The sequence below is a fragment of the Crocuta crocuta genome, unplaced genomic scaffold (genome assembly GCF_008692635.1).
Source record: "Crocuta crocuta isolate KB4526 unplaced genomic scaffold, BGI_CrCroc_1.0 scaffold343, whole genome shotgun sequence".
Classification (NCBI taxonomy): Eukaryota; Metazoa; Chordata; class Mammalia; order Carnivora; family Hyaenidae; genus Crocuta; species Crocuta crocuta.
Genome location: NW_027532679.1, coordinates 3,044,665 through 3,069,431, shown reverse-complemented (window position 1 = coordinate 3,069,431; position 24,767 = coordinate 3,044,665). Strand labels below are relative to the sequence as shown.

General features: G+C 41.2%; 2 protein-coding genes across 5 annotated transcripts; both read right to left on the bottom strand.

Annotated features, from left to right (window-relative positions):
* Positions 1–1,766: 1,766 nt before the first annotated feature.
* LSM11 (LSM11, U7 small nuclear RNA associated) lies at positions 1,767–14,721 on the bottom strand. The gene is made up of 4 exons (XM_077780796.1): positions 14,676–14,721; positions 9,789–9,928; positions 7,530–7,613; positions 1,767–7,030 (listed from the first exon to the last, which is right to left on the bottom strand). The coding sequence occupies exons 1-4, from the start codon at positions 14,719–14,721 to the stop codon at positions 6,620–6,622; spliced, it is 681 nt and encodes a 226-aa protein (XP_077636922.1). The 3' UTR covers positions 1,767–6,619.
* A 2,768-nt stretch (positions 14,722–17,489) lies between these two features.
* THG1L (tRNA-histidine guanylyltransferase 1 like) lies at positions 17,490–24,177 on the bottom strand. 4 transcript variants are annotated; one of them, XM_077780730.1, is made up of 6 exons: positions 23,911–24,177; positions 23,011–23,187; positions 22,048–22,217; positions 21,177–21,265; positions 19,964–20,071; positions 17,490–18,951 (listed from the first exon to the last, which is right to left on the bottom strand). In XM_077780730.1, the coding sequence occupies exons 1-6, from the start codon at positions 24,099–24,101 to the stop codon at positions 18,790–18,792; spliced, it is 897 nt and encodes a 298-aa protein (XP_077636856.1). In that variant the 5' UTR covers positions 24,102–24,177; the 3' UTR covers positions 17,490–18,789. The 4 variants fall into 4 exon arrangements, with proteins under 4 accessions (XP_077636856.1, XP_077636857.1, XP_077636859.1 ...); XM_077780731.1 differs by lacking the exon at positions 23,911–24,177 and adding an exon at positions 23,648–23,757; XM_077780733.1 differs by lacking the exon at positions 23,911–24,177 and having other exon boundaries at positions 22,048–22,122; positions 23,011–23,169.
* Between the last annotated feature and the right edge of the window lie 590 nt (positions 24,178–24,767).

Genomic DNA, 24,767 nt, shown 5'->3' with positions numbered 1-24,767 from the left:
GTTATAATCTTATCTGTAGTTACTCATTTGGAGGCCTTATATTTATTATTTCACACGATATACTCCTCTTCACTATAGGCTGTTGAGAAATCATTTCTTGAGGTAGCGGGGAGAAGGTCTTTTGAAGGCCTTGACTTACTACCACTGCCCTCCCACCCCTTCTGTCCCCAGAGTCCAGCCTAAAACAACACACTTTTCAGTGTTTATTATAAAACCTCCTTTGACTCAGGAGCATATTTGCTTGGTCTTGGAATGGAGACTCAATTCAGGTCATGGAATCATGAGAGAGCTGCAACCTTTCTTACATGCAGGCTCTCAGGCATCAACACTGGGTAGAACTGAATTGTTTCTAAATGTGAGACAACTGCTGAGAAATAGGGGCCTCAAGACAGTTTCCCTGGGGGTAATCCTTAGCCGGCAGCTGGGAAGAGGCTGGTGGAGTTGACTGTACTCTGAGAAAAAACAAGGAACCCCAGACATGAGAACAGTGAGAGACTCCCTGAACGGTGGATGCTGGGCAATATCTCTGTTTACCACTCTTCTCCAAGCACATTCACTGGCTGATTGCCATCAGTCAGGTTGCCTAGGTTTCAAATTAGGCACATTAGATATTGGGAAGAAACGTTTATATTGCCACTTGGGTTGATTATAGCTTGTTTCTCCTTGATTATCGCTGTTCAGACTGGAGCATTTAACAATGAAGTGTAGCAGTGACTGGAGGGCTGGAGACTCAAGTCCTTCTAGAGCCTCTAGTTAAGCAGTTCTCTTTAATCCACTGCCACCTAGTGGCAGCTGAGCAGACTGAAAAGTGCTTCACTTCTATTCAGGGAAGAACGTGGTTGGGCAATAAACTTTTTTGTCCTTGCCACTCAAATCTGGAAAGCTTAGGGAAAGATAATAGATATATCTCATTCCACTGGCCTCCCTCACCTGCTAATATTTAACTGTCACTGTACATTCTAAATGTACAGGCTAGCTGACTCTTCTGCCTTTATTTCGATTAATGAGGACATTCTCGTTTAATCAGAAGTCTTTAAGATATAAAACAAATAAGCAAGGAGTTGAACTAGAGCAAGAACTAGAGGTCTTGCCTCCTTTTCCACCACTGCAGTGGTCAGAAATTTCTTGCATATTGGCTAAGCCCAGCTCAAAATATTCTTTGAAAGTGGGGAATTGGGTCTTGACAGTTAACTTGAGGTTTCCCTCTGTAAGCATCAGTGTTGACTTTTTGTTTCTCTCCCTTACCCAGGTGACTCAGTGCTGGAAGTAACCAGAGCCCAAGTAATCAATGTGGCAAATCTTTGGGCAGTTCAACTTCCTGTACATGCACAGAGGGAAGCTGGTGGCAAATTCAAATATTTCTGGAACCATGTGAGGATCAATTAGTCAAATGCGATAAAACTCTCAAAGGGAGCAGAGTAAGTAAGCAGATCCTGAAGAGGGGTTAATTCCAGTGAGCTATTAGGTAAGAAATTTACAGGACAATAACCATTGTTTGGGATTAGAAGAGACCATACACAATGTGGGCCAAGTTCCTTTTCTAAGCATGACCTGCTATTAAGCATGGAAGAACAAAGCCACCTCAAGGATAGTCGATGTAGATGTGTGTGCTTCGGTGAAGAAAAGGCACAAGGTTACAACAATGAGATAACAGAAGGCTTGAGATGCTTTCATTACTTTCTAGGTCAATGTCTTCACCTGGAAATAGACTCCCCTGCCTCCTCCCCTCCACCGCCCCTCAAAATCAGCAGAGACAAAGCAGTCAGTACATTAACACAATCATATTTATTACAGTTTCCAGACTCCTGTATGACACATACCTACAGCAGAACACTGCAAACTGACGTTACTAGCAGCAATCCTCCATAAACATGAAGAATTCAGGTGAACTTCACAATTAGGAGTAATTTCAAGACAAGATGATAAGTTATGGTTTTTCTTTTAGCAGCTGATATATGAATAGTGAAACTATAAATACAGAGGGTCACCAGGTTTAGCCTTGTCTAAAAAATCGCATTAATAAGTCATGGTGTAGAGGGGTATCCCCAGGGTTGCCAACCAGAAGGCTAATGTCTTTAGATGTCAGTATGAAATAAGCAGATCACTTTTGAAGACATGGCTTGCTATCTGTGTTACTGTCAGGATGACAGAAAAAGAACTGGACAGCTGCCCTAGAACCTAGCTCACCCATAATTCAGCCAGATAATCACTTAAATAATACCCCCTAAAACTGTTGAGACATTTTCCCCCCACAGCTCTAAAAACATAACATCAGACATAGCATCAGACATTTGCTCCAAAGAACTAAAATCAAAAGCAATTGCGATGTATTGGGAATAGCTTTTATAGCTTTCCTGAGGGACAGTTGCCATCTTTTCAGAGAGTGTTTTTAAAGCAACACTAACTCTGGTAGCTTATCAAACTACTTTTTATTCTAAATAAATAAAAGACCAACTGAAGGTCTCAGGTGTACTTATTTATTTTTCCCTAGATCTCTGAACCATGCAAAGCCATTCCTTGACAGGTATCTTTCATTTTTATTAGAGGGGCACAAGAGAACTTAAAAACATTTGAAAAATACTCAAAACACTGAAAGTAAAAAAAAAGGCACAACCCTTCCTCAGAGCCCAGGAAACTGTGACAGGAACCCCAAAGGCTTATCTAAAACCCATCAACTCGATATGCCAGAAAGTAATGACAGACCACCCACCTTTGCAACATAGGCCCAGATAAGATTTTCTTGCTTTATAATCACTAAGAAAAGCGTTCTGGGAGTTACTGCCCAGGAAAACATAGGCTGATGAACAGAAGCTACTGGAAAGGGTTGACTATATTCTATATCTGGCACAGGAAAAGAAAAATTAAAACAGTTGCTAAACCATTATATTTATGCCATGATACACTTACATAAACTCTGGCCTTCCCACAGCAACCATTTCATTCATAAAAAATACATAAAAGATAGGAAAGCTTTGGGGCAGCACCAGTGACAGACAGTTGTCTTTGAATAATTTTGATTATTCCTAAAGGCAAAAATGAGAGACAATTTACAGAATCAATTCTAATTCCTTATTCTGCCCATGTCAGCAGCTATGAGGATTAGTGCAAAAAGAAATCCAAAAAATCCCTCTGCATCAAGTTGGGTTTCTATTTTTTTCTCAAGGGGTAAAGTGGTATATCTAGATTTCTGTAAGGCTTCTGAGGAGTAAAGACATTCCATAGTTCACGTCTTCACAACCTCTAAAGGTACTCCTGGACTTTTTACCACAAGGATAAGCCAAGCCTCTCCTGATCCACTAACAACTCAGAGCAAGGATTCTGATGCGCCTAGACTTTAATGCTAATAGTTTCTAGGCTCTGACAGTATATGCACCATGCACAGACAGCAAGGTACCACGTGGTCTAAAGCCGTCTGTCTTAGACACTGCTAACACTGGCTAGCCATCACACATCACACATCACACCATCTGAAAGGAAACATAAACACCTCCCAAGTACTAGCACCAACAACCTAATGTGCACATTCTCCTAGTGGTAGAACCACAGAATTGCCTCTACGTACAAAGAACGGCACATGAAATCATTCTGGGTGTGAAACCCCATGTTCCATTGCTCGATGCCTTGTTATCATCTAACAAGTCCGGTGTTCTGTCGAAGAGCTCAACAAGTGCACAGGTGTGTCCCATTAACTGTCTTTGAAACGAATTTCCACATCTAGAGATCACTTTGAAGGACCCAAGTTGGATGTTTAAAAATACTATCCCTACCAAATGTCCTAAGCCTAAACCCCTGGAGAATGCTAGAAACCAGTTTTGCTGCATTTCAGCAACACAGGGACCCCTCAGGTAAGCTTGTGGGGACCTCCAGAACTCTACCATTCTGGCTGTTACTTTCTCTTTTTCACTCTTTCCTCTGAGGAAGCCTTCAGTTATTTTCATAGTAACTGATTATAATGCCCTAGATGATGACATAGTTTGAGCAGCACATACATTCTTAGGACCAATTTTTTTCTTCCTTTTGAAATATTTCTACAATAATAAAGAAAAGGCAATAATTTAAAAAATGACTTCCCTATAAAATAATTGGCATGCTTTGTACAATACAGCACATTTACTAAATAGTACTTATCCTAGAATCACTGTCCAAAACTGAACCAATAAATGGGGGCAAATGGGCGCATAAATTGCTCACATGGGTTTAAAATTATTTTCAGAGCCAGAATTATTACGTTGGACAGAGAAGCAGTAAACCAATCCTTATCTTGATATGTGAAAATTATATACAAACGTGAAAACTCAGCATGTGTTTAAAATAAATCACATTAGATTTAGTCAGGCACTAGAATGAATGGAAAGTCATATATTCCTTTTGATACCAAACTTTTACTTTACTGGGAAAACCTGGAATCTAAGCATCTTCTAGCTGAGGGGCAGTAGGGCAGACAGGTGAGGACATCTAACAGGAGAGACAGGTAAAGATGCAGAGGCAGGGGTGCCTGATGATTAAACAAGATAACTATTAATTGGGGAACTGAGGTTCTATTAATAGACATACTATTAAGAAGATAATTTAGATTAGCAGATTCCAAAGATAATTGTTTGACTCTGTAACACAGAACATCTCTAAATGTTTAATGCATCTGATCTGGCTCTAAAGAGTATATTTAATATGCATCTTACAATAAAAACAAGTAAACGAAATGAAACAAAACATGTTCCACAAATTCCCCTTTGGTGATGTGTTATTTTTAGATGTGCATTCTCCCTTTGGTAATATCATATAAACCTCTTGAAAAGTTCAGGAAAATTCTTTCTGATGATGATCAGAAAAAGGTTGGGGCTGGCATTTGTGGGGGAAAGCAGCAAAGAAATGTTACTCTTCTTTTACTGAGGATATTCTTCGAACTTCCCTTGTCCTTTAGGAGAAAGGAATGGAATATGGAAAATAGTTCCTGAAGATATCACTGCCTTCTGATGACAAGTTCAAAATTACGACACCTGTAGAGATGACTTTCTTATGTAGCACCTACCTTGCTCATAAGACATAGAACTCTTATCGAGCTATGAAATATAGTTAGTAAAAATTACTCATGGCACTTAAACATGTTTAGAGACTTTAAAATGCCTTCCTAAAATTCTGTCTCAGTGCCCTGGTGAGGTAGGTGTCTGATGGGAAAAACTGAGGCACAGAGGGGTTACGTCTGCTCTCCTTTCATTGCATGACAAGCCAGTGGCCCAGCTAGCGGAAGGACCAGGTGTGTCCTAACTCCCTAAACATTATTCACCCTGCTTCTCAGAAGGCTTATCTAAGTTACACAGAAAATACAGTAGGGAATTTTTTTTCAAGCATTTTAACTAATTAGCTACTTCTTATTCTCACTTTGAACATAAGTTATATAAAATAAAACCAAATATAAACTAACAAAACAAAAAATCAATATTGCCTAACAGTCTGCATCAAGATGTAGCCTGTTTTGTACTGGTGCTTGAAAAAGCATATAGTATGATTCAAGTAGAAGTATTAGAGCGTACTACAGTGTTCCCATTACTCAAGCCAGGTTGTGGGTAAAGTGTTCTTTATAGATGCCACCCATTGTACTTTGTAAGAACCTCTTTGGCATGACATGAGGGAATAAACTACCACTCCTCTTTCATGAAAAAACCATTCTGAAAGTTAGTCTACACAGGCCAGCCCTCCCCAGAACGGGAACGCTCAACCATGTGATGCATACATATTAGTGAGTTCATGCAGAACTCTCTGAAGCCAGATACGTAGGTCACAATCTCCTGCCATAAAGCCCACAGCACAGTTCATACTACATACAGAAGGGCAATACACTGGGTACATGCACTACACCATGCCACACAAGTGAGAGAAAAGGACAAGAAGCCACCTCACGAGCATCGTATAGTCCCATGTGGCATGCCATTCTCAGAAGCTACCTCTGGTAAGTGGGGAAGACTGATGAAGTCCTGTATCTCTTTACATAATACGGAGAAAGAGAGCAACATTCACTGTTGACTGCTCTAAGCATATCAGCTATCCAAATTTTACTCTTACATTAGTTAGTGGCTTTCTTAGTTTTACAGATATTTAAAGGTAATAAATTACTTTTATTGATAAAGAGAGAGAATGGTGTAGAGCAAAATTCAAAGGTCAGTTACAAGTTGTGGGTGCAATTTATATTGCTACTCTTAGAATTAAATTCATGAGTATTCAGAGCACTAGCTTTTAGAAATGAGAGTTTTTTGAGGGGTTTTTTCCTTCCCATCCTTACAGTGTCTGTGCAGTGAATTTAATTCATACTGTAACTCCTAATTCAAATGGAAGATCTGATATTTGGTTTGAGTGTCTAAAGTCAAGCATGACACCAAATTGGATGCATATTTCCTCTGTAGAGCTTTTGCCTTGATATTAATGCAAACACCCACCTTCCTAAGGCCTGTGTCCCCTTGAAGGAGCTCATCTTCCAGAGGGCCCGAACCTGGCTCTATGCTCTGCACATGCAGGACCAGAGGGAATCATTCCAACTCAGTTACACTGGGATACTAGGATATAGCATAGCAGCGGTTCATGCATTTTATTTCTAAAAACCAAAGCTCAAGAGAGGCCGAGCTGGTCACTGTGCAAGATGAACCAGCAGGACATTCTCACCTCGAATGAAAATCTGATTTATGTGTCGAGTGAATACCTGCTGGTAATCCACTTTGGGCTTTCGCTTTTTCTTACGGGGCTGACCCCTGGAAAGGGTAGTAGCCCTGGAAAAGGTACCTCCTGCACTTGACCCTTCTGTCCGTGTAGTCCTCCCTGACATCTCTGACCTGGACTCCTCCCTTGCAGATGCCTGCAGGGAAGAAGGGACGGAGCGGGAACGCCTGCGTGAGCCCCGGTCAGTGTCTCCTCTTCCCCACACCGAAGCCACCTTCCAAGTAGATGTCTGGGAGTATCTGGACAGAGTGGAGTCTTCAACTGCAGACCGAGAATCTGCTTCCTTTTTGGAGGAATCTTGAAGTTTTAGGCGATCAAATAGCTAGAAGGAAAGTAATGATAAATATCAGCCTTCTCTTTAGCCTTCAACATCCTTCTTTTAATAATTAATAGAAAAAACACCATATTCCTTAATTAGGTTTTATGGACTCTGCTTTGCAATTTTTAAAAAGCAGTGAGTTTTCTGTGTTTACCCATAATTCAGATAAATGAATAAATATGTAAAGAGAAAATGTGCCTGCTTTTTCCTGTGATATAAAATGGAAAGACTTATTATAATTCTTTTATAAGTCTATTATAAGTCTTATAACTCTTATAAGAGGCAACTTGTGACTCAAATAAGGTGCAGGCCAGAAGCACAGACTTATTTGTGATGAGCTGCATGTGTGAGAAGAGACTAATGAAGACCCTGGTCCAGGCATATAGTATGGAAAGCAACTGAGCAGTGTCCCCCCAGGAAAACCTGGTCACCGGGCTCAGTGATCTCAATGTGTAAGATGGAAAGCCTCCTGGGCACTCAGAAGTCAGAGTAAACTGCCTACCCTAGTGAGAGTCAATGAAGAATCCCGTTCATACGCTTTGCCTAGAACAGGTTTTCGGTAGGTCTCATCCACATCGGTAAGTGCCTAGAGAAACAGCCCAAAGGGGAAAAAGATAAGGCAGGATTAAAAATATTATTTTTACAGCTTCTAGGAAAACATTTTAAAAAGCAGATTAAACATCTAATTTACCAGAACTAAATGTAACAAGTGACTGAGCTCTTGGGCAGAAAAAAAAAAATGGTAATACCTGGAGCCTTCTGAGTAAGATTTCCAAGCTGCTACCACCATATAAGATAGGTTTCTTCTCTGGTAAGGGGCCTTTACTAATGCATGGTAGGGGTTCTTAAATTTCAGTGCACACATATATCTAGGAAGCTTATTAAAATATAAATCCAAGGCCCCTTCCTAGATATTCTGATTCAGCAGGTCTGGGATGAAGCCAAGGAACTTTCTGTTTTAACCAGAAATCCCATGATTCTGATGTCGGATGCCTTTAGATCACACTTTGAGAAACACTATTCTATTGCTTCTTTCCTTTCCTCAGATTTAGGTCTTACAACAGCAATGAACAGGTATTAACCAGGGTTCCATACAGAACTGCTGGGGAATTCTTGTTTCTGAGTGATAGGCCTCAGAGGACAGCTATTTAGGGTCAAATGAGCTCAGGTATGAGAAATCAGTTCGAAAAGTGTGACTCACCCTACAAATATAAGCTGACAGTATTATTATCATGCCTGTCATGAAAGATGTTCTCTTAAAAACTTTTTCTTCGAAGGTAAAATTATAATAGTAATTTTTCCTACATTTTAGAGATAAGAAAAGTGGGCCTCAGAGAAACCATCTTGCCTAGAGTCACAGAGCTACCAATTGATAAAGCTAGGATTCAAATCCAGGTCTTCTGATTCCACAGTGGTTGAAAAGATGGTCTTAGGAGTCAGAAAGACCTGAGATAAAGTACTAGTACTTCCACTTACTAACAGTGTCATCTGGGCCAATCATTCAATACCTCTAGCCTCAATTTCTTCATTTGTAAAATGGAACAGGAACAGACCTTGTTCATTGAGATACTATATTATAAACCCTTAGTATACTATTGAGCAAATAGGAAGTGCTTAATAAATAGCAACTATTACACTCATCCAGGAGACTGCATGGAGGAGGATGAAACGCAGGAAAAAGAAAAGTTAGAGACAGAAGACCACATGAAAAAGAAACACCAGAAAGCCTGATGGTTCCTATTTTAATTGCATCATATTATAATTGTGCCATAATCTATCTCTTCACTCCTACAAATGTCTAGTAAACAGACAGTAAGCCTCTAGGAGTGTCGGGGCGCATGTACTCCTTCATAAGGAAATACCATGCGAAGTGCCTTGCTTATTAGTATGTCTGTTTCCCCTCTATCATTATCTATCTTCCCAAACGCTACCAAGGGTAAGTTCCTTTCTGAAATTTCTGTACCTAGCACTGGGGTAAAGTACCAGCCAAAGTGGGAAATCAATAAATATTTTTAAATGAATGAAAGAATGTTAGTAGAAAATTGATATAGAATTACTAAACAGATAAAATAAATAATTATTTCTTAAGGCTGGATTTCTTAACCATAGCACTAATGACATTTTGGATCAGATAATTCTCTGTTGCTGGGGGGCTCTTTTGTGTATTGTAGGATGTGCTGTAGCACCTCTGGCTGCTACCCATTAGATACCACTAATACTCCATGCCACAGATGTGACAATTAAAAAAATGTCCCCAGACACTGCTGTCAGCACAGAGCTCACTTCAGATCCTCTGTCGCCCTCTCTCTGCCCCTCCCCTACTCATACTATCTCTCAAAAATAAATAACCATTAAAAAAATTGTTTTAATTGCCCTGGCTGAAAGCCAATGCCTTAAAGAAAAGGAGGCAATAAAAAGAACTTTTCTGTTGTTGGTCAAGAGAACGCAAAAATTCTAGTTCTTTTAGGAAGTTATTCTATAGGTTTTCCTAAATGAAATTACTCAGGTCATTTAGACATATAAAAGATTTATTTTTTTTTTTTACATTTTTTATATATTTCTGAGAGAGAGAGAGAGACAGCGTGAGCAGGGGAGGGTCAGAGAGAGAGGGAGATACAGAGTACGAAACAGGCTCCAGGCTCTGAGCTGTTAGCACAGAGCCCGACGTGGGGCTTGAACCCACGAACAGTGAGATCATGACCTGTGCCGAAGTCGGGCTGAGCCACCCAGGTGCCCCTAGACATATAAAAGATTTAATTACCATATTCCAGAACTTGTCAAATGCGACGAGAAAGCCTGTACAGACGCCCCGAAGACCCTTGAAAGTGCGGATGTGAACGTTCACCTTCACCCCCTCCCTGATACAACGATGGAGCTCACCCAGAGGGCTGCCTTCGTGCACTGAAACAAGACAAGAACAGACAGCATACCGTAAATGTCTGCTTTCATTCCCAGAATTAACAACCAAGACCCCCAACCATCCCCAGCAACACCGGGCCACATGGTGCAGTGGCAACCTCACTGGGGAAACAAGAAGACCCACTGGGCAGTGCGGCTAGTACAGGCAACACACTGAAGTAAGATGAGACTGCACCAGGGTGGGGAAAGACACACATACGGCTGTCACCCAAATATTTCACCAATTGTATATTCTATGTTCTGTGATGTCGTTGATTCTGAGATGCACCATTATTTTAAAAAGTTTTTTGGAGGAAAAAAAATCCCACATGAAATGTACATATCAGCAACGAAATTCTTCTCAGTTCTGTGCCTGGTTAATACAACTTTTTAAAAGATAATTCTGATGAACCACATATCCAGCTTGACTCTTCAAAAAGCCAAAAGCCTTGTTCATATGTTTAAAGGAAACAAACCATGTAACACGTCTGCCCTTAGGCATGTGCAGTCCTCTAAAGAAAGAACGGACTTTTGGCCTTCCATCTGACATATTCCATGCCCAAGCTCTCTGGGGCCACTGGTGTTCCAATGGACATGATCTTTACACTAGATGGAAGAGACCTGGTTGGATTCCAAGCCTTGTTGCTAGAAAGGCACCTGCTGGGCAGCAGGCTCCTAGGACACTGCGGATAAGCACCACGTAACGAGAGACTGACGATTCATGGGAAGAATGCTGGGACTGTAAATTGCAGCTTTTACAATGATGGATTCTTTTTTTCAGAGCCTGGGAACAGGGATGAATTTTATTTTTATTACCTCATGTTAACTTAGCCTTCAAAATATGATGGCTATACTATACAAAACCTCCCAAAAGAAAACCACATGTTCACACACACACTTACACTCATACTTGCATATAGTCTCAGTCTTTCCCTCCCAAGTGTGCAAGGCATAATTCTTTGGAGATTGATTCTTGCCATCAATAGTAAACAATAACAACAAAAAAATCTCTGTTTTGTTTCTAGTGGCATGAAAGAGAACAAGAGTCCTGTCCTTCGGTTGGGACAGCTAAGCTGGTTACTCTTGACTTCCTTATCCCTCACTCTGGGTGAGCTTATACACCCTAGCAGTGATAAATTAATAAAAGAAAATACTCTGAAGAAAGTGACCTAGCAAATGAGAAGTAGGAGCTTACGTCAGATTGAACATTCAGCAAGAAGGCACAGTTGAAGGCAATGTGCCAGAGACAGAGGCTCTGGAAAGGAATGTGAGAAGCTTGGTCTGACCTTCATCATCTACCCTACCTCCAGCAATATTTTAAAATTCTTTGAATGTCTGAGTAACTTCTTCTCCGCAAGTCTGACTTTCCTCATTCATAAGACGAGGTTTGACCTGTTAACTTTCAGGAATACGTGTCTGTAATTCAACTTTTTAGAAACCTGGATTAGTTTCTTTGCCTATACACATTCACTGCTTCCCCCCATCCCCATATGTGTTTCCACAAACAGTGGAAAGCCCATTGTTTTTCTAACTTGTAAAAAAATAGAGGTATGACTTCTACCCCTGAACCCCCACAACAGAGAAAAAAGACAAGCACATAGCTTAAAAACAGTTTCTTATTCTAGCTAAACAAATGACAAACTCAGGGCTTTCAACTCTCATATCTGTACATTTCCCTTGATTTTTTTTCTTCCAAAGATTTATTAATAAGGTATAATTCCAGGGAGCACTTCACTCCTTGTGTGATCAAAAATACAACACTAACACCACCTATCAGAGCAAACTGCCAAGGCAAAAATTCTGAATCGGAACGCACATTCTGAATCTCTTCCCAGAAGTCTCTATGACAAACTCCAAATATGAACCAGGCTTCTAAAATTTAATACAACAACAAAAAAAGATATGCCTTATCTTTGAAGTTATTCTTCCAGATCACCTTTTTCATTGCCACTATTCTTAGGCCTCCACCATTTAACTCCATTCTTCTCCCTACTTGTGGCCACATTAAGTTCAGACAATGGATTCTCAATAACTAAGACTTGCTCTTTCCTTTCTCTCCCCACAACCAATACAACCCAGAGCCTTATGGGGTGGTTGGTTCACTACAACAGTCTCCTAGGTCCCCTCGCTCCCATCCTCACTGTCACCATCATTATCACCAATTACTGAGCACTCCCTATGAGCCAGGCCCTGGGATACGTAAGTTTAGCTTTACATATGTTATTTTATTTAATCCTCACAACTTTAACACACAGACACTATTATTTTGCCCTACTTTCTAGATGAGAAAAATTAAGTTCAGAAATGTTCCTTTAAATTATTTTCTCAAGGTTACTTACCTAGTACTAACAGCTGAGCCAACACTCAATACAGGCAGGTTATATATATATCCTGACCTGGAGCTTTTAATTAAGACAGTCTCAAACAATAATAACCACCACTACAACCTACAATAATCACAGGGATATTTAACAATCACTGAGAAATTCCCTATGTGCTACTGTTGTAAAGGCTTTGAATGGATTAGCTAATTTAAACCTAACAACTACAGGTAGATACTATTACTCTCCTCCCTTTACAGATGATGAAACTGAGGCCCCCAAGTTTAAGTGACTTGCCTACCATAAAACAGCTAGAAAGTGAAGGAGCTAGTGTTCAAAACTAAAAAAGCCAGCAGTCGAACCCTGGCGTCTGTGGTCTATACACTGCCCCCTACCAAATACATTTTACTACTAGAAATTAAGCTATTAGAAACATTGCCCTAAAAGTGTGTACTTAAGAATATACACCATGGTTCCCACTACCTATCATAACAAAGTCAAAGGGAAACTCTTTGGTCCTCAAAATGTTTCAATAAATCCTTCCCTGCACCCAAATTCAGTTCTCACTGCTCTAGGCATATACTGTCTGCCTCACTTACATGGTGCTCTTTCTTCACCCACCAAATGAAGCAAGGAAACATGACAATGTACTCCCGTCTTCCCTCACTTGAGATTAGCATAATGGCCCTGGTACCTAGGCCCTGGAGTTGGACAAACCAGCTGTATGCTAGCTATGTGATCCTGGGCAAGCAGTTATACTCAAAGGCTGCATTTGTAAAGTAGTATCTAAGGGCAAAATAAGATACAATGCATCTAAAAGGTTTGGTAAAGTGTATAGCACTTAACCACTAAATAATTGTAGCCATAATTAGCAATAAAATTCTCTCTTGACTTAAAAAAGGCATGAGGGAACTGTTTGGGATGATGGATTTGTTCTATATCCTAACTGTGATAGTGATTCATGACTACACATTTGTCAAAACTCACTTTAAAAGGGTGAATTTTGCTATATAAAAATTATACTTCAATAGCCTAACTTTAAATATTTTTTAATGTTTATTTATTTCAGAGAGAGAAAGTAAGTGTAGAAACAGGGAAGGGGCAGAGAGAGAGGGAGACACAGAATCCAAAGCAAGCTCCAGGCTCCAAGCGCTCAGCACAGAAACCGACACGGGGCTTGAACTTGTGAACCATTAGATGGTGACCTGAGCCGAAGTCAGACGCTTAACCGACTGAGCCACCCAGGTGGCTAACTTTTAAATAATTACTGTCATCCTCAAGCATGCCTTTCTTTAGATTAATTTCAAGACCTGAAGTCAACCTTTTATAGGAACTCTTTCTGAATAAACTTAACCTTCACTCTGTACTCTTCTTGCTTTCTGAAGCTCACCAGTTCTTTGTGATGTCTACCCATCTCTACCACGTACACCCAACCATCTCCAGTGGTATGATAAAAATGTTCAGTGCCTATGGCACATGCTGAGATCTTGATTCCAAGCATATATTTAATCGTGGAAAGTCAACAAAGCTGGTTTTCAGGCTCTGTCCTCTTAATATAACAGAGTACTCCATAGGTAAAGCCAAAACCACTCACCACATAGAAATATGTCTTTTGGGGCACCCGGGTGGCTCAGTTGGTTGAGCGTCCGACTTCGGCTCGGGTCATGATCTCATGGTTCGTGGGTTTGAGCCCCACATCAGGCTCTGTGCTGACAGCTAGCTCGGAGCCTGGAGCCTGCTTCGGATTCTGTGTCTCCCTCTCTCTCTGACCCTCCCCTGCTCATGCTGTCTCTATCTCTCTCTCAAAAATAAAAAAAGAAAAGAAAAGAAAAAAGAAAAGAAAAGAAAAGAAAAGAAAAGGAAAGGAAAGGAAAGGAAAGGAAAGAAAAGAAATATGTCTTTCCCTTGACATTATCAGTAGCAAAGCGACAACTGGCAAAATGGAAATAAATGTTACAATCTGAGACTTGGAGTGCATTTCAAAGATCTGATAGTGGCAAAAAGTCCAGCCAAAATAAAGTCCCCAACTACTCTTATTTTAGCAACGTGCACACTCTATCTTTGTGTTCTTGTTGGGGAAGCAGGCTGGAGTGCACCCTGGCTTGTGAAGACTGCTCTGGCACTGCCACAGTAAATGATCTGACAGTGACACGTCTCACAGCACACAGCTTTTCAGGATGTTTCTCTTTATAAACACATTTCTAGGAATGACACAACTTGCTTAACACAACCCTCCATTCCAAGGCCAGTGATTTAATAATGTTACAGTTTAGTGATGAAGATACAGATGCTCTGAATGGCTAACTAGGTCATTGTCTTCACTGGCAGATGTCAGAACTGCTTGCCAGATGACAAAAGACATTACCCTGGGCTGTTTTTATTCCATTTGTCTAAGACCTAACTCCCACCTTAGCAACTTTGCTGTTTACAGATCTCTAAGGATCGATTAGGCTCCAAGAGATTCCCTTGTGCCATTCACACCTTCAGAACTTAAAATAACCTGCGCATATGGTAATGTGAGCCTGACAGACACAGTCCTGCACCCATCCTGGCAGGAGGGCTGGGAAACTGTCTGTATTTTGGTGGCATTTGTGCCTGCTGCATTCCAGCACTTGTGATCTGGTAATGCGAGCATATGTATATGAAGACGGCACAGCTTTCTCCTACAACACCAGAAGGAGCTGTCACTTAATGTGCAGGGGTTATGAAATTATGTCCCCTGTTTTACCTGCACAAACAGATCTCCCCACACTCCATCCCATCATCCCCAGCCCCACGCACCAGTCTCCCTTCCTTAAAACTGGCTGGGCCCCTCCCCTCTGGCTGTGGTCCCTAAGACCTCTTATCACCTTGCAGCTCCTCCCTGTGATGTCCCGTTTCCAGGCCCCAGCCCCCTTCCAGATGCCCATCACTCTCGCGGTCGTAGACCCCGGTTGCAGGCTCCTCATCACCTCTGCAGCCACTTGCATGGACCCCGTTATCTCTGCGGACCTACACCCGTTACCCGCGGGGACCCTCCCACGGCTCCCTGTTACCTCTACGGCCTCACCACTCTCCCCCCGTCGCTCTCCCTCACCCTTCAGTGCTCCAGAAGACCTTCCCCACGCCCCCACTGCCCACACTATTCAAGGAGAGCCCCTCACGGTCGCCGCTGATCTCTGCACCCTTCACCAAGACCCTCCGCCTAACGCGAGCAGACCAGCGCCAAGCCCCTAGCACCCTNTCCATGTTTGAAAGGCCCGCAAGCCGAGGCCGATGGGAAGAAGGAGCGGGGCCGCCAGAGGGCGGCACTGCGCAGCCGCGGCCTGGGGTTGCACTGCGCCGGCGCGGCCGCTGGAGGGCAGTGTCTGTCTGCTCTCAGTGCCGCGGGGCCGGTCACCGCCTCAGCGCTCGGCTAACAGGTTGATCTGCTTGAATGCAGTGTTTCCCCATTTATATCATTATCACTTAGGATGTTTGCTAATACTCCAGATTCCCTGGGGGTGGATCCTGGAACCAGCATTTTAACAAGCTTCACTAGGCGTTTCTCTGTTCTCAGGAGCTGTAGTACACTGCTAGCTTGAGCTGGTGGGAAGAGGCTGGAAGACGGCAATCAGTCCCATTTTGCATGCTGAATCTTACTGGGGGCTACCCTACGTGGACTCAAGTTATTTAGCTTCTTTGGGTCTTAACATTCTCACCTGAAATAGAGTAGAACTAGTATCTAACCCACAGAATTGTCCTAAGAATGAAGAGATACTGCATAGAGAGCATATAAATGCTTTATGTCAGCTAGTATTGGTTAAGTTGGACAACGAAGCTATGAAGGATGGATGGATCCCAGTCCTCATTTCCTAAACCCTGTGCAAAAAGTAATTGCACTAACACTTGAGACACCTTAATACTAAAAAAAATTTCATTATATCACTGATTTTCTAAGCATTATTTAGGCAAGTGGAGGAAACCAGGATCCAGCTGTTGGATGACAGGAAGATGGAAGATTTCCAAGACCTGGGTGTACTTGTTATCTCATTACTTTTAATTTACATCCAAGCTAGTTAATATATAGTGTAATAATGATTTCAAGAATAGAATTTAGTGATTCATCACTTACATGTAACACCAGGTGCTTATCCCGTGTCCTCCTTAATGCCCCTTGCCCATTTAGCCCACTCCCCACCCAAAACCCGTCTAACAACCTTCAGTTTTTATAGCCTCTGTTCAGCAAAAACATTTATTTTGCTATTAAATGATAGTCTAGGGGCACCTGGGTGGCTTAGTGGGTTAAGTGTCAGGATCTCACAGTAAGACAAAGTCCCGCTGTTAGCACAGAGCCTGTTTGGGATTCTCTCTACCCCTCCCCCATTTAGGCTTGCTCTTTCAAAATAAATATTTAAAAAATAAAGTGATAGTCTACACAGGCCAGGTGTTACTCTCTCATCCAGCACAGCCAAGGTGTTTCTAGTTACCTACAGGCCACACAAATCACTTTCCTACTATCAACTAGTGTTAATTCTATACTAGCTGTTTTTGTGTATCTTAACATTTCTTTAAGCTTTGCAAAGGCCAAGAGAATACATTCTCTACCTTAGAGAGCAAAATGAAAACTAACATACAACTGTAAAATATATGCAGGAATAAACACTTGTGGCAACAAAGAAAAACCATCAGAGGGCACTCCCAGCAGCACTACAGGTTTGGTTATGGCAGGAATATGAACCATACATACCTTTGCTCAAAACGTCTCGCCAAGAACAAAAAACAAAGCTGTAAACTGCTGCTAATTCAATAAATAAATGCTCATCCCTCTAAATTGTGACAAAATCAAGCCTTTGTAGTATCACATAGCACCCACAGGAAGCACATTTCTTTGGGTGGTTTTGTCCTGAAGGTGTGTACTTTCATGCCTACTTATCACTTACCATTGCTACGTTTGCCAGTCAGATGTTACATCACCTTATTGCCTGACTTGACCTATCACGGTATCCTGAGGGCCTTACTGCCCAAAGTGCCACAGATCACCCACCACAGGCATCAGAAGCCTTTGGGGTTAAAAATCAGATGAGCAAACCTCAAAGCTTCATGGGGAGTGGAGGGGCCAGAAGAGGAACTTAAACAGGCATTCCAAGTAAATTTTTGTATGGAGAAGTCTGAACCACTGCTACGATGAAGGTATGCTTACCTGGCTTATGTAAAGACACATAATATTCAAAAGTTGGATTCATACACTGCATTTTATTGAGAAAAATAAATGGAAACTTAGGCCGAGTTGAAACCTTTATTTCTCAGAGATTTTATCAATTACCAAACATGCACCATATCTCCTCCTGCGCAGGGAGTACAGGAAGGGAAAAAAAGGATTCCGACAGATGGAGTATCAATTAGTGGAGGAGGAGACCAGCCGTTGCCTTCAAAAATACATCTTCTTCGTGGCTGTAGTCTGCAGTGCAAGACCAGGCACTAAAATGTAGGCTGCCGCTGAGTTCTCTCTAGAGCCAAATAATCTTCCTCTGATATACGAAACCAGGACAACAGGCAACGGGGTTCTCTCACCATCTATCCCCACTTGCGGGGTCCCTCACGAGTGGTGGTGTTTGCAGTTACTGCTGCTGCCCTCTGCTCTTCCTCTCCCATCTCCACTGGCCCTTCTGGAGGTGGAACTATTAGGTGTCTTCTGACACATGCCACTTGTGACCCCAAGGGAAGTGCTGACCACTCTGCCAATTCAAATGCCAGTGTTCTGATTACACAGAGGCTACATGAGAATCCTTTTCAGGAATCCAATGGGAAGGGGGCTTTTAAAACTGAAGTATCTAGAAAAGATGAGAGTAAATGCTTCTCCCTTCTTGTTCATTTATTCTCACACATTTTCTTTTTTTCATATATACATATAATTCCCTTTCTTCTTAGAAAGAGGTCAGTGACCTTGGAAATAGCCCTGGCGAGACGACGCTCATGCTGACAACTCCTCAAAATCAATCTATGGAATGTTTACATAAAGACATCCCAACTACTACTCATTTGTTCAGCCAAAGTTGGCAGCTTAGAAACTGACACACAACCCTCATCCTCCCTGGAATTCCTGAATTCAGAGGCATCTGCAGCTATCAACCCATTACTTATCTCCAGGTCAAAGTACATGGGGAGGAAAGGTGAGACTTTCCAGGTCAGTGGATTCTGTAGTTAAGAACAGGTGGCTGCGAGTAAATTTTGGGTTCATCTTCTACCATAGGTGGAAAGAGCTGGACAAGTGTTTTATAAGATTTATGCCACAATGTAAAAATGATTCATTCGGCAAAGCATAAAACAGTTCTTGCTTTATAAAAATAGGACTTTTTTTTTTTCCCACAGAAGGAACCATGTTCCAATACTGCAAAAAAATGTTCTACTTAAAGCAGAACAAGATAACCACCCCCATCCATCCCTTCTTTTCCTGGTCCCTTTCCAACCAGTCATGTCATTCCTGGCACACTGTTCTTGGTAGTAAGGATCTTAGGGCCACCTATGGCCAGGAAACTTAGGGAGTCTTGCATGGTTAAGCATGCCAGGACTGAGAAGCAAAGATCATCTGTCTTCATCTAGGATCTCTGGATGTTCCTTCCAGAAAGCATCCCCAATAATGTCGCAATATAAAGGCACTGGCTTAATCCGGGTCCGAGTCACTGCCATCTTTTTTCCTTCTATTTCTGCTGGCAGCTTGACTTCTTTTGTTATGACTTCACCCACCTACACGTGAAAGTTAAAACATTAACACTGTTAACTGGGTTTGGGAGAGTAGAGGGGGATATGTGGGAAGTTGACTTTTTTATTTTATATACTTCTGACAAATATTTTTCAGGTAGATATACAAATACACATGTATCTCAACATGCATGAATTTGTTTATAATTAAAAACTTTTAAAAAGTTGCTATATTCTGAAGGGAGATCTTAGGAACAAAGGAGTGATTCCATGTTCCTTATTAGCAGTAACTATAGAATTAGAGGTACTTTTTTGCTACTCTCATCTGCACGAAGAAGTATCCAAGTCTGTGCTAAAGAGCAAATGTGCTTTTAAAATACTAATAAGCTGAAGCTGCCAGTGGGGAAGACTAATTCTTAAGGTATCCCTTAACACCTGAAAACATTCATTAAAAAAAGGAAAGAAAACTAAATGGAAGGAAATAAATTTAGAGAAATCATTATGCTCAGAAGCCAGTACAGAGAGAAAATATTGGTAAAATTAGGAATTTAGGTAAAGGCATAGGATATTAAGGTAAGTATGAATATCTGGGGAATCTCAAAAACATTCTGCAAGTGGCAGAACCCTTACATACAACGTTTCCCTATGCCTCATATTACAGCTGTCAAGGGATGGATGGACCATTTAATGATATTATCCAGTGTGGAAGAAAGTATTTTTTAAATGTTCTATGAATGCAAAAATCCTTCTGTCTGCAGTGTACCTTGTTATGGGGTTTTATTTGATTTGGAGAGCTTACGACACAGAAAAATAAATGAACTAATTCCAAAATCTGTGATTCTACTTATAAAGAGAAATTCCAGACAACAAAGAGCACTAACAAACTGACAAAATTAGCATCCAAAATAATATATAGCATCTCATTTTAAAAAAGACCTAATTCATGTTAATCAATGGAGTCACATCTTCATACAGGGGGTAGGTGACACAAAGTTTGGGACGGGCAGAGACTCTCTTCTTTCTGACCTGCATTTTAATTTGGACACAACAGCCTTACCTTCTGCCATATCAACACAGTCCCTTTCCTGTACATCAGCGGCTCATTATTGTAGTTGATGTTGAATTCAGAAAACAAAATCTCATTCTTGTCTGCTGCAAGAGTTCCCTGAGAAAATAAAAAGACAGAAAAATATTTTTACATCTGCTCTCTGCCCTAACACTACCTACCCATTCCATCCTCTAAGTTCCCACAAACAAGAAAGTGGAAGGGTTTTACCAAACATCTTATAGATACTAATGAGTTTCAACTGTTAAGAGCAGTTTAAATCTTCTTTAGATGTATAAATTCATGAAACTGTTTTCTGTAGCAAACAACAGGCTTCAGAAGTCACAGCTGGGATGGGGTGACAGGAACTAATACTAACAGTACTATTCTGTACTATGTGCATTATGTATGTTATCTTATTTGACCCTCATTACCATCTCCATTTTAGAGAACAGAACTCTGAAGCTTAGGAAGATTATATAAATTGCCTAAGGCCAAAAGCTGCTTTTATTCTTACAAGAAGAATCGAAATCTAAACTCAGCTCTTCCAAACTCTGGATAGATCCACCAATATGCCAAGTATTGTTCTCTGTAAATTTTCACCTTCTCTGTTAATGACAACCATTTATTGTGTAATTATAATGTACCAGGCATTGTATTAAGAGGCGTAACAACACATCACCTGATTTCAGAGTCAGTCATCCTACAAGCAGCACTGTCATCTAATGATGAACGCCAGTGTTTATTAGGTTTTATGTGCTTCATGCCATTTAATACTCACAATAAACCTATGTGGTAGGAACTGTTATTTTTTACATTTCACCTATAAAGAACTGTGACAGAGAGATAAAATTAAACAGAAGTCCCTAGGTAGAATTATTTGACTCTCAGAGCCTATACTCTTAACAATACATGCTCCCAGCAGGGAATGACGATGATAAAGATGCCAAGTGGGCTGATGACAAAGAGCACGTGCTGTCTAAAGAAGGCCACTAATATGCAGCCCCAGCCACGCACTACCACGTGGGAATGTAGAGCCAGTGTCACCAATTCCATTTTCCAGCTGAGGACACTGAGGCTCAGGGTCACAGGCTGCTACTAGTATAATCTTTATATCCTTTCAAAACAAAGCAGTAAAGAGAGCTTTAAAAGAATGCAAAATGTCATGGGAGAGTGTACAGAAAACCGCCCCCAGGTAAGTATTAATGCAGTTAAGACCTTATACCTGTAATCTTTCTTGGGCTTGTACTGGTGTCAGTCCAGACTGTTGTACAAGTGCCCAGAAAACTGTATTATACAGATTATTGACGTGACCTGTGAGGAGAACAGAGTTGCACTGTTTATACAGATATAATCTTTACGCAATACTCGCGCTTCGGATAACATTAGAATTCCACCTCTCTCCACAAAAGAAGAGAGATCTCAGAGACATTCAGTGATTTGCCGGGAACCATACACTGGAAAGATGGGGGGAAGTGGTCAAGTATAAACAAACTTGTTACCTAAAAGTTTTATTCTCTCATTTCAGTTATGCTTTATATAAACCAATTAACTTACACATTAAACTTAGGAATACTTCCAAAGTTATTTGATTTAGATTATTCCCAGCTCTTTTCCAGTTCTTCTGGCAAAATCAAGATACACCAAATGAATAAGTCACACAAACATGTCATCATAGTTTTGTAAGGCAGGGGTCACAATTCAAACACCCACTGAGGCCACCATGAACATAAATGCAGAGTGGGTGACCCATGGGGAACAAGAGAGAATGGTACAGATCATGGCACATTGGCTTCTGTGTGTGTGTGTGTGTGTGTGTATAAAGGCAGCAGTCACTGCATAAGTTATGTCTAATACTAAGTGGGAATGGAGACCTAGTATTGCCAGGTCTTCTGATTTTTCCCTGGAAATAGGGAATATTTACATAAATCTCCCTATGTTATGTCCCCAAAAAGTCCTAACTGTTTGCAACCAATTAAAAAATACGAAATACTGCATTCTAAACAAAATACACATGTGCCAAACCTGTATCAAATCAGCACCTCTAATGTATGGAACAACTAGTGGTTTAACTACATCTATTTGGTTTCACTTACAATCTGCTTGCCGCCAACTGAGGTAGTCCTTTAAGGTCTGGTTGTTAGGATACACTATGACTCTTCCATCAAAGCCTGGGGGATACAGAAGGGGCTGGTCCTCAAAGAAATCTCGCCAATAAAACACATAGCTGGAGGCAAACTGGGAAGCCACGTGGGTCATGAACTTACTTGCAGAAGTAAGGCACATTGGGTGGAACAAAAAAGAAAATACATCATATTAATTCAAAACCATGATAGAGCCTGTGTGTGCAACAGAGTGATTATACAAACTGTCCAGCAAGAGATAAAAGAGATGATTATACAAACTGTCCAGCACACAAGAGATAAAATGTGCTGGGCCAAGAAAAACAAACCAGCCCACCTCTCTTTCCAGTCCAATAAGTAACTTACTAATGCTAAATTTTTCTATGTAAGATGTTATGTGAATTTATGGTTCAGGAGGTGTGTGTGTGTGTGTGTGTGTGTGTGTGTGTGTGTGTGTGTGTGGTGTGTATGTGTGTGTTTTGGTCTTGGAAGGAAGAGAACCATACCAATTCATTATATGCTTTGTTTCTTTTGAGAGTTTCAATATACTGCCAAATGAAATATCAAATTTGTCTATTTTGAGGTCCTTCTTAATTAAAAATTTAAGCAATATTGTAAAGCACATATAGGCTGTTTTTGGCTAAAGTCAAGGTAGTAATCATTAATATTATTATATTCTACTGGTCTCTGTTTCTAGTCTTAATGTTCAGGGCCAGATCTATCTAGAAGCTATGGTGATGAGGAATGGAGGAGAAAGAGTTAGATAAAGAAGCTTATGTGATGCTCAAATAAAAGACACAAGTACAACAGTCTAAACAGGAAATATACATTCTGCAGTTGCAATATTCCATCTGCAGTCTGTAAGTCAGCAATTAAAAAAAGCAAAAACCAAATGCTGACAGGAAATATTCTCAAGGAGCTAGGCCATGGAATTACCTGGCTCTTCTTTTAAACCAGTTGCTTTTCCGCTTGAACACAAAGCTGTACTCATCACTTTGTCCATATGCAATCACAATATCCTCCAGTTCTGTCATTACAGTCTGGGCACATTTGGTCATCAGGTGGAGAGCACGGCTGTCATTAGGTTTTGCAAAGTTGTGCTTCTCAGCAAACCTTTACAGAGGGAAAGGGGCATGAATGGAAGAGAGCTTACAACCTGACTTATTTAAGAAGTCTAATTTTTTCTCGCCCTGACCAACTGAGAAAAAGGGGCATAATTGCTAAGTTTCCCATTCCCTGTTCTGCGAAATGGAGGTAAAGTATACTTATTTCATAGGACTGTTGTGAAGGTTAGAGGTAGGTAACATATAACTATGCCGGGCTCCTTGGAAATGCTCAATAAAAGTTATAAGAATCATTATTAAAGCAGTATTTTTTAAGAATTATATTCCGCATCTGTTACATTTCTCCCTTTTTTATTTGTCCTCCCCGGGTCCAGTCAATACGGCCAGTTACTGATAATCAAAGAACATATTGTAAAGCCCACAGCAAGACCTCAACAGGTCTCTAAACAGTCTGCCCTCAAAGATAACTAAATAGCCGGGCAACTGGTTTAAGAGCTGAAATACTGCACCAGGGACTGACTTTTTCCACCAAGTCCCTGCTAACAGGTCTGGGCTCACGGGCCCAGCTGCTCATCACGAGGGCACTCGGCCTCCGTTTTACTCAGACCAGACAGCGTTCAAGCAGACGGTATCCGGCGCGCAGAGCGAGGCTCAAAGCCGCGCGCTCATTGGCTGTCGCGTTACCCGGTGACCAAGAGCGGGCCGCCACCAGCGGCGTTCCATTCCCCGGAAGCCCTGGGACACCTTGCTGCCCTGGTCCAAACTCGCTCACCGATGGAAATTCCTGCCGTCCAGCCGCACCACCACCCAGCAGTGAGCCAGGCAGGTGTCGTCAGCCTCGAAGTCCCGCACGTACTCGAACTTGCTCTTTGCCATGGCCGCACCCAATTTCAAGCACCGTCTCAGAGTAACGGAAGTGACGGCCCAGCAATCGCGAACTTTCACGTTGCAAGAAGACCACATTCGCGCCGCGGAAGGTGAAGGACCTAGAAAGCCTCGGGCCGGAAGTTCCTGTGTCTCTTACTGGCCGCTCTAGCCGTAGTGGAGGTCGGTATCTCTCTCGCCTCTCCTTGTAGTTCTCAGTCCACTTCCGGGCGTGGAGACGCGTTCAGCCGTACCTTTAGCACTTGAGCACTACGCAAGGCTGTCAGGTTTTCTCCTCCGTCGTGCAGTAAGTCACTCTCACGAGGTTGTAAAAAATTCCTTTCTGACCAAGTTTGAAGGTTTAGTTTGATTTTTTTCTTTCTAAATAACATTTATTAACTTTCAGGAAATGCGGAATATACGAAAAATATAAGAAAATTGATACTTCCTATATCCCCTCTCCCTTCAAAGCATTGCGGATGGTTTCTTCCAGGCACTTTTCTCTTTGTGTTTGTATTTGTACACAGGGAACACACAATTGTAATCATACACCTATGCAGTTTTTGTATTTTTCCACTTAAACCTTGAGCATATTCCAATGTCATCAAATATTCGAAAGGGTGATTTTAAAAAAGAAAAATAGGCTCTTATTCTAACACATGGGCCTACTAAATTAATTTACTCAACTTTTTCACAAAGACCCAACTTTTTATTTCTTGTTGCTGGTAGGTAATAGTAACATTAAACCCTAATATTTTTTATGAT

Bases quoted from the DNA above. Each gene is read 5' to 3' on its own strand.
- THG1L (XM_077780730.1), bottom strand. From the start codon at position 24,101: ATGTGGTCTTCTTGCAACGTGAAAGTTCGCGATTGCTGGGCCGTCACT. The intron at 23,188-23,910 runs GTGAGCGAGTTT...CCCTCTGTAAAG, and splicing joins GACGGCAGGAATTTCCATCG to GTTTGCTGAGAAGCACAACT. The intron at 21,266-22,047 runs GTAAGTGAAACC...TTCTCCTCACAG, and splicing joins CAGTTGGCGGCAAGCAGATT to GTCACGTCAATAATCTGTAT.
- LSM11 (XM_077780796.1), bottom strand. From the start codon at position 14,721: ATGGCACAAGGGAATCTCTTGGAGCCTAATCGATCCTTAGAGATCT. The intron at 7,614-9,788 runs GTAATTAAATCT...CTGTTTCTCTAG, and splicing joins TTGACAAGTTCTGGAATATG to GCACTTACCGATGTGGATGA. The intron at 7,031-7,529 runs GTAGGCAGTTTA...CTTTCCTTCTAG, and splicing joins CTTCATTGACTCTCACTAGG to CTATTTGATCGCCTAAAACT.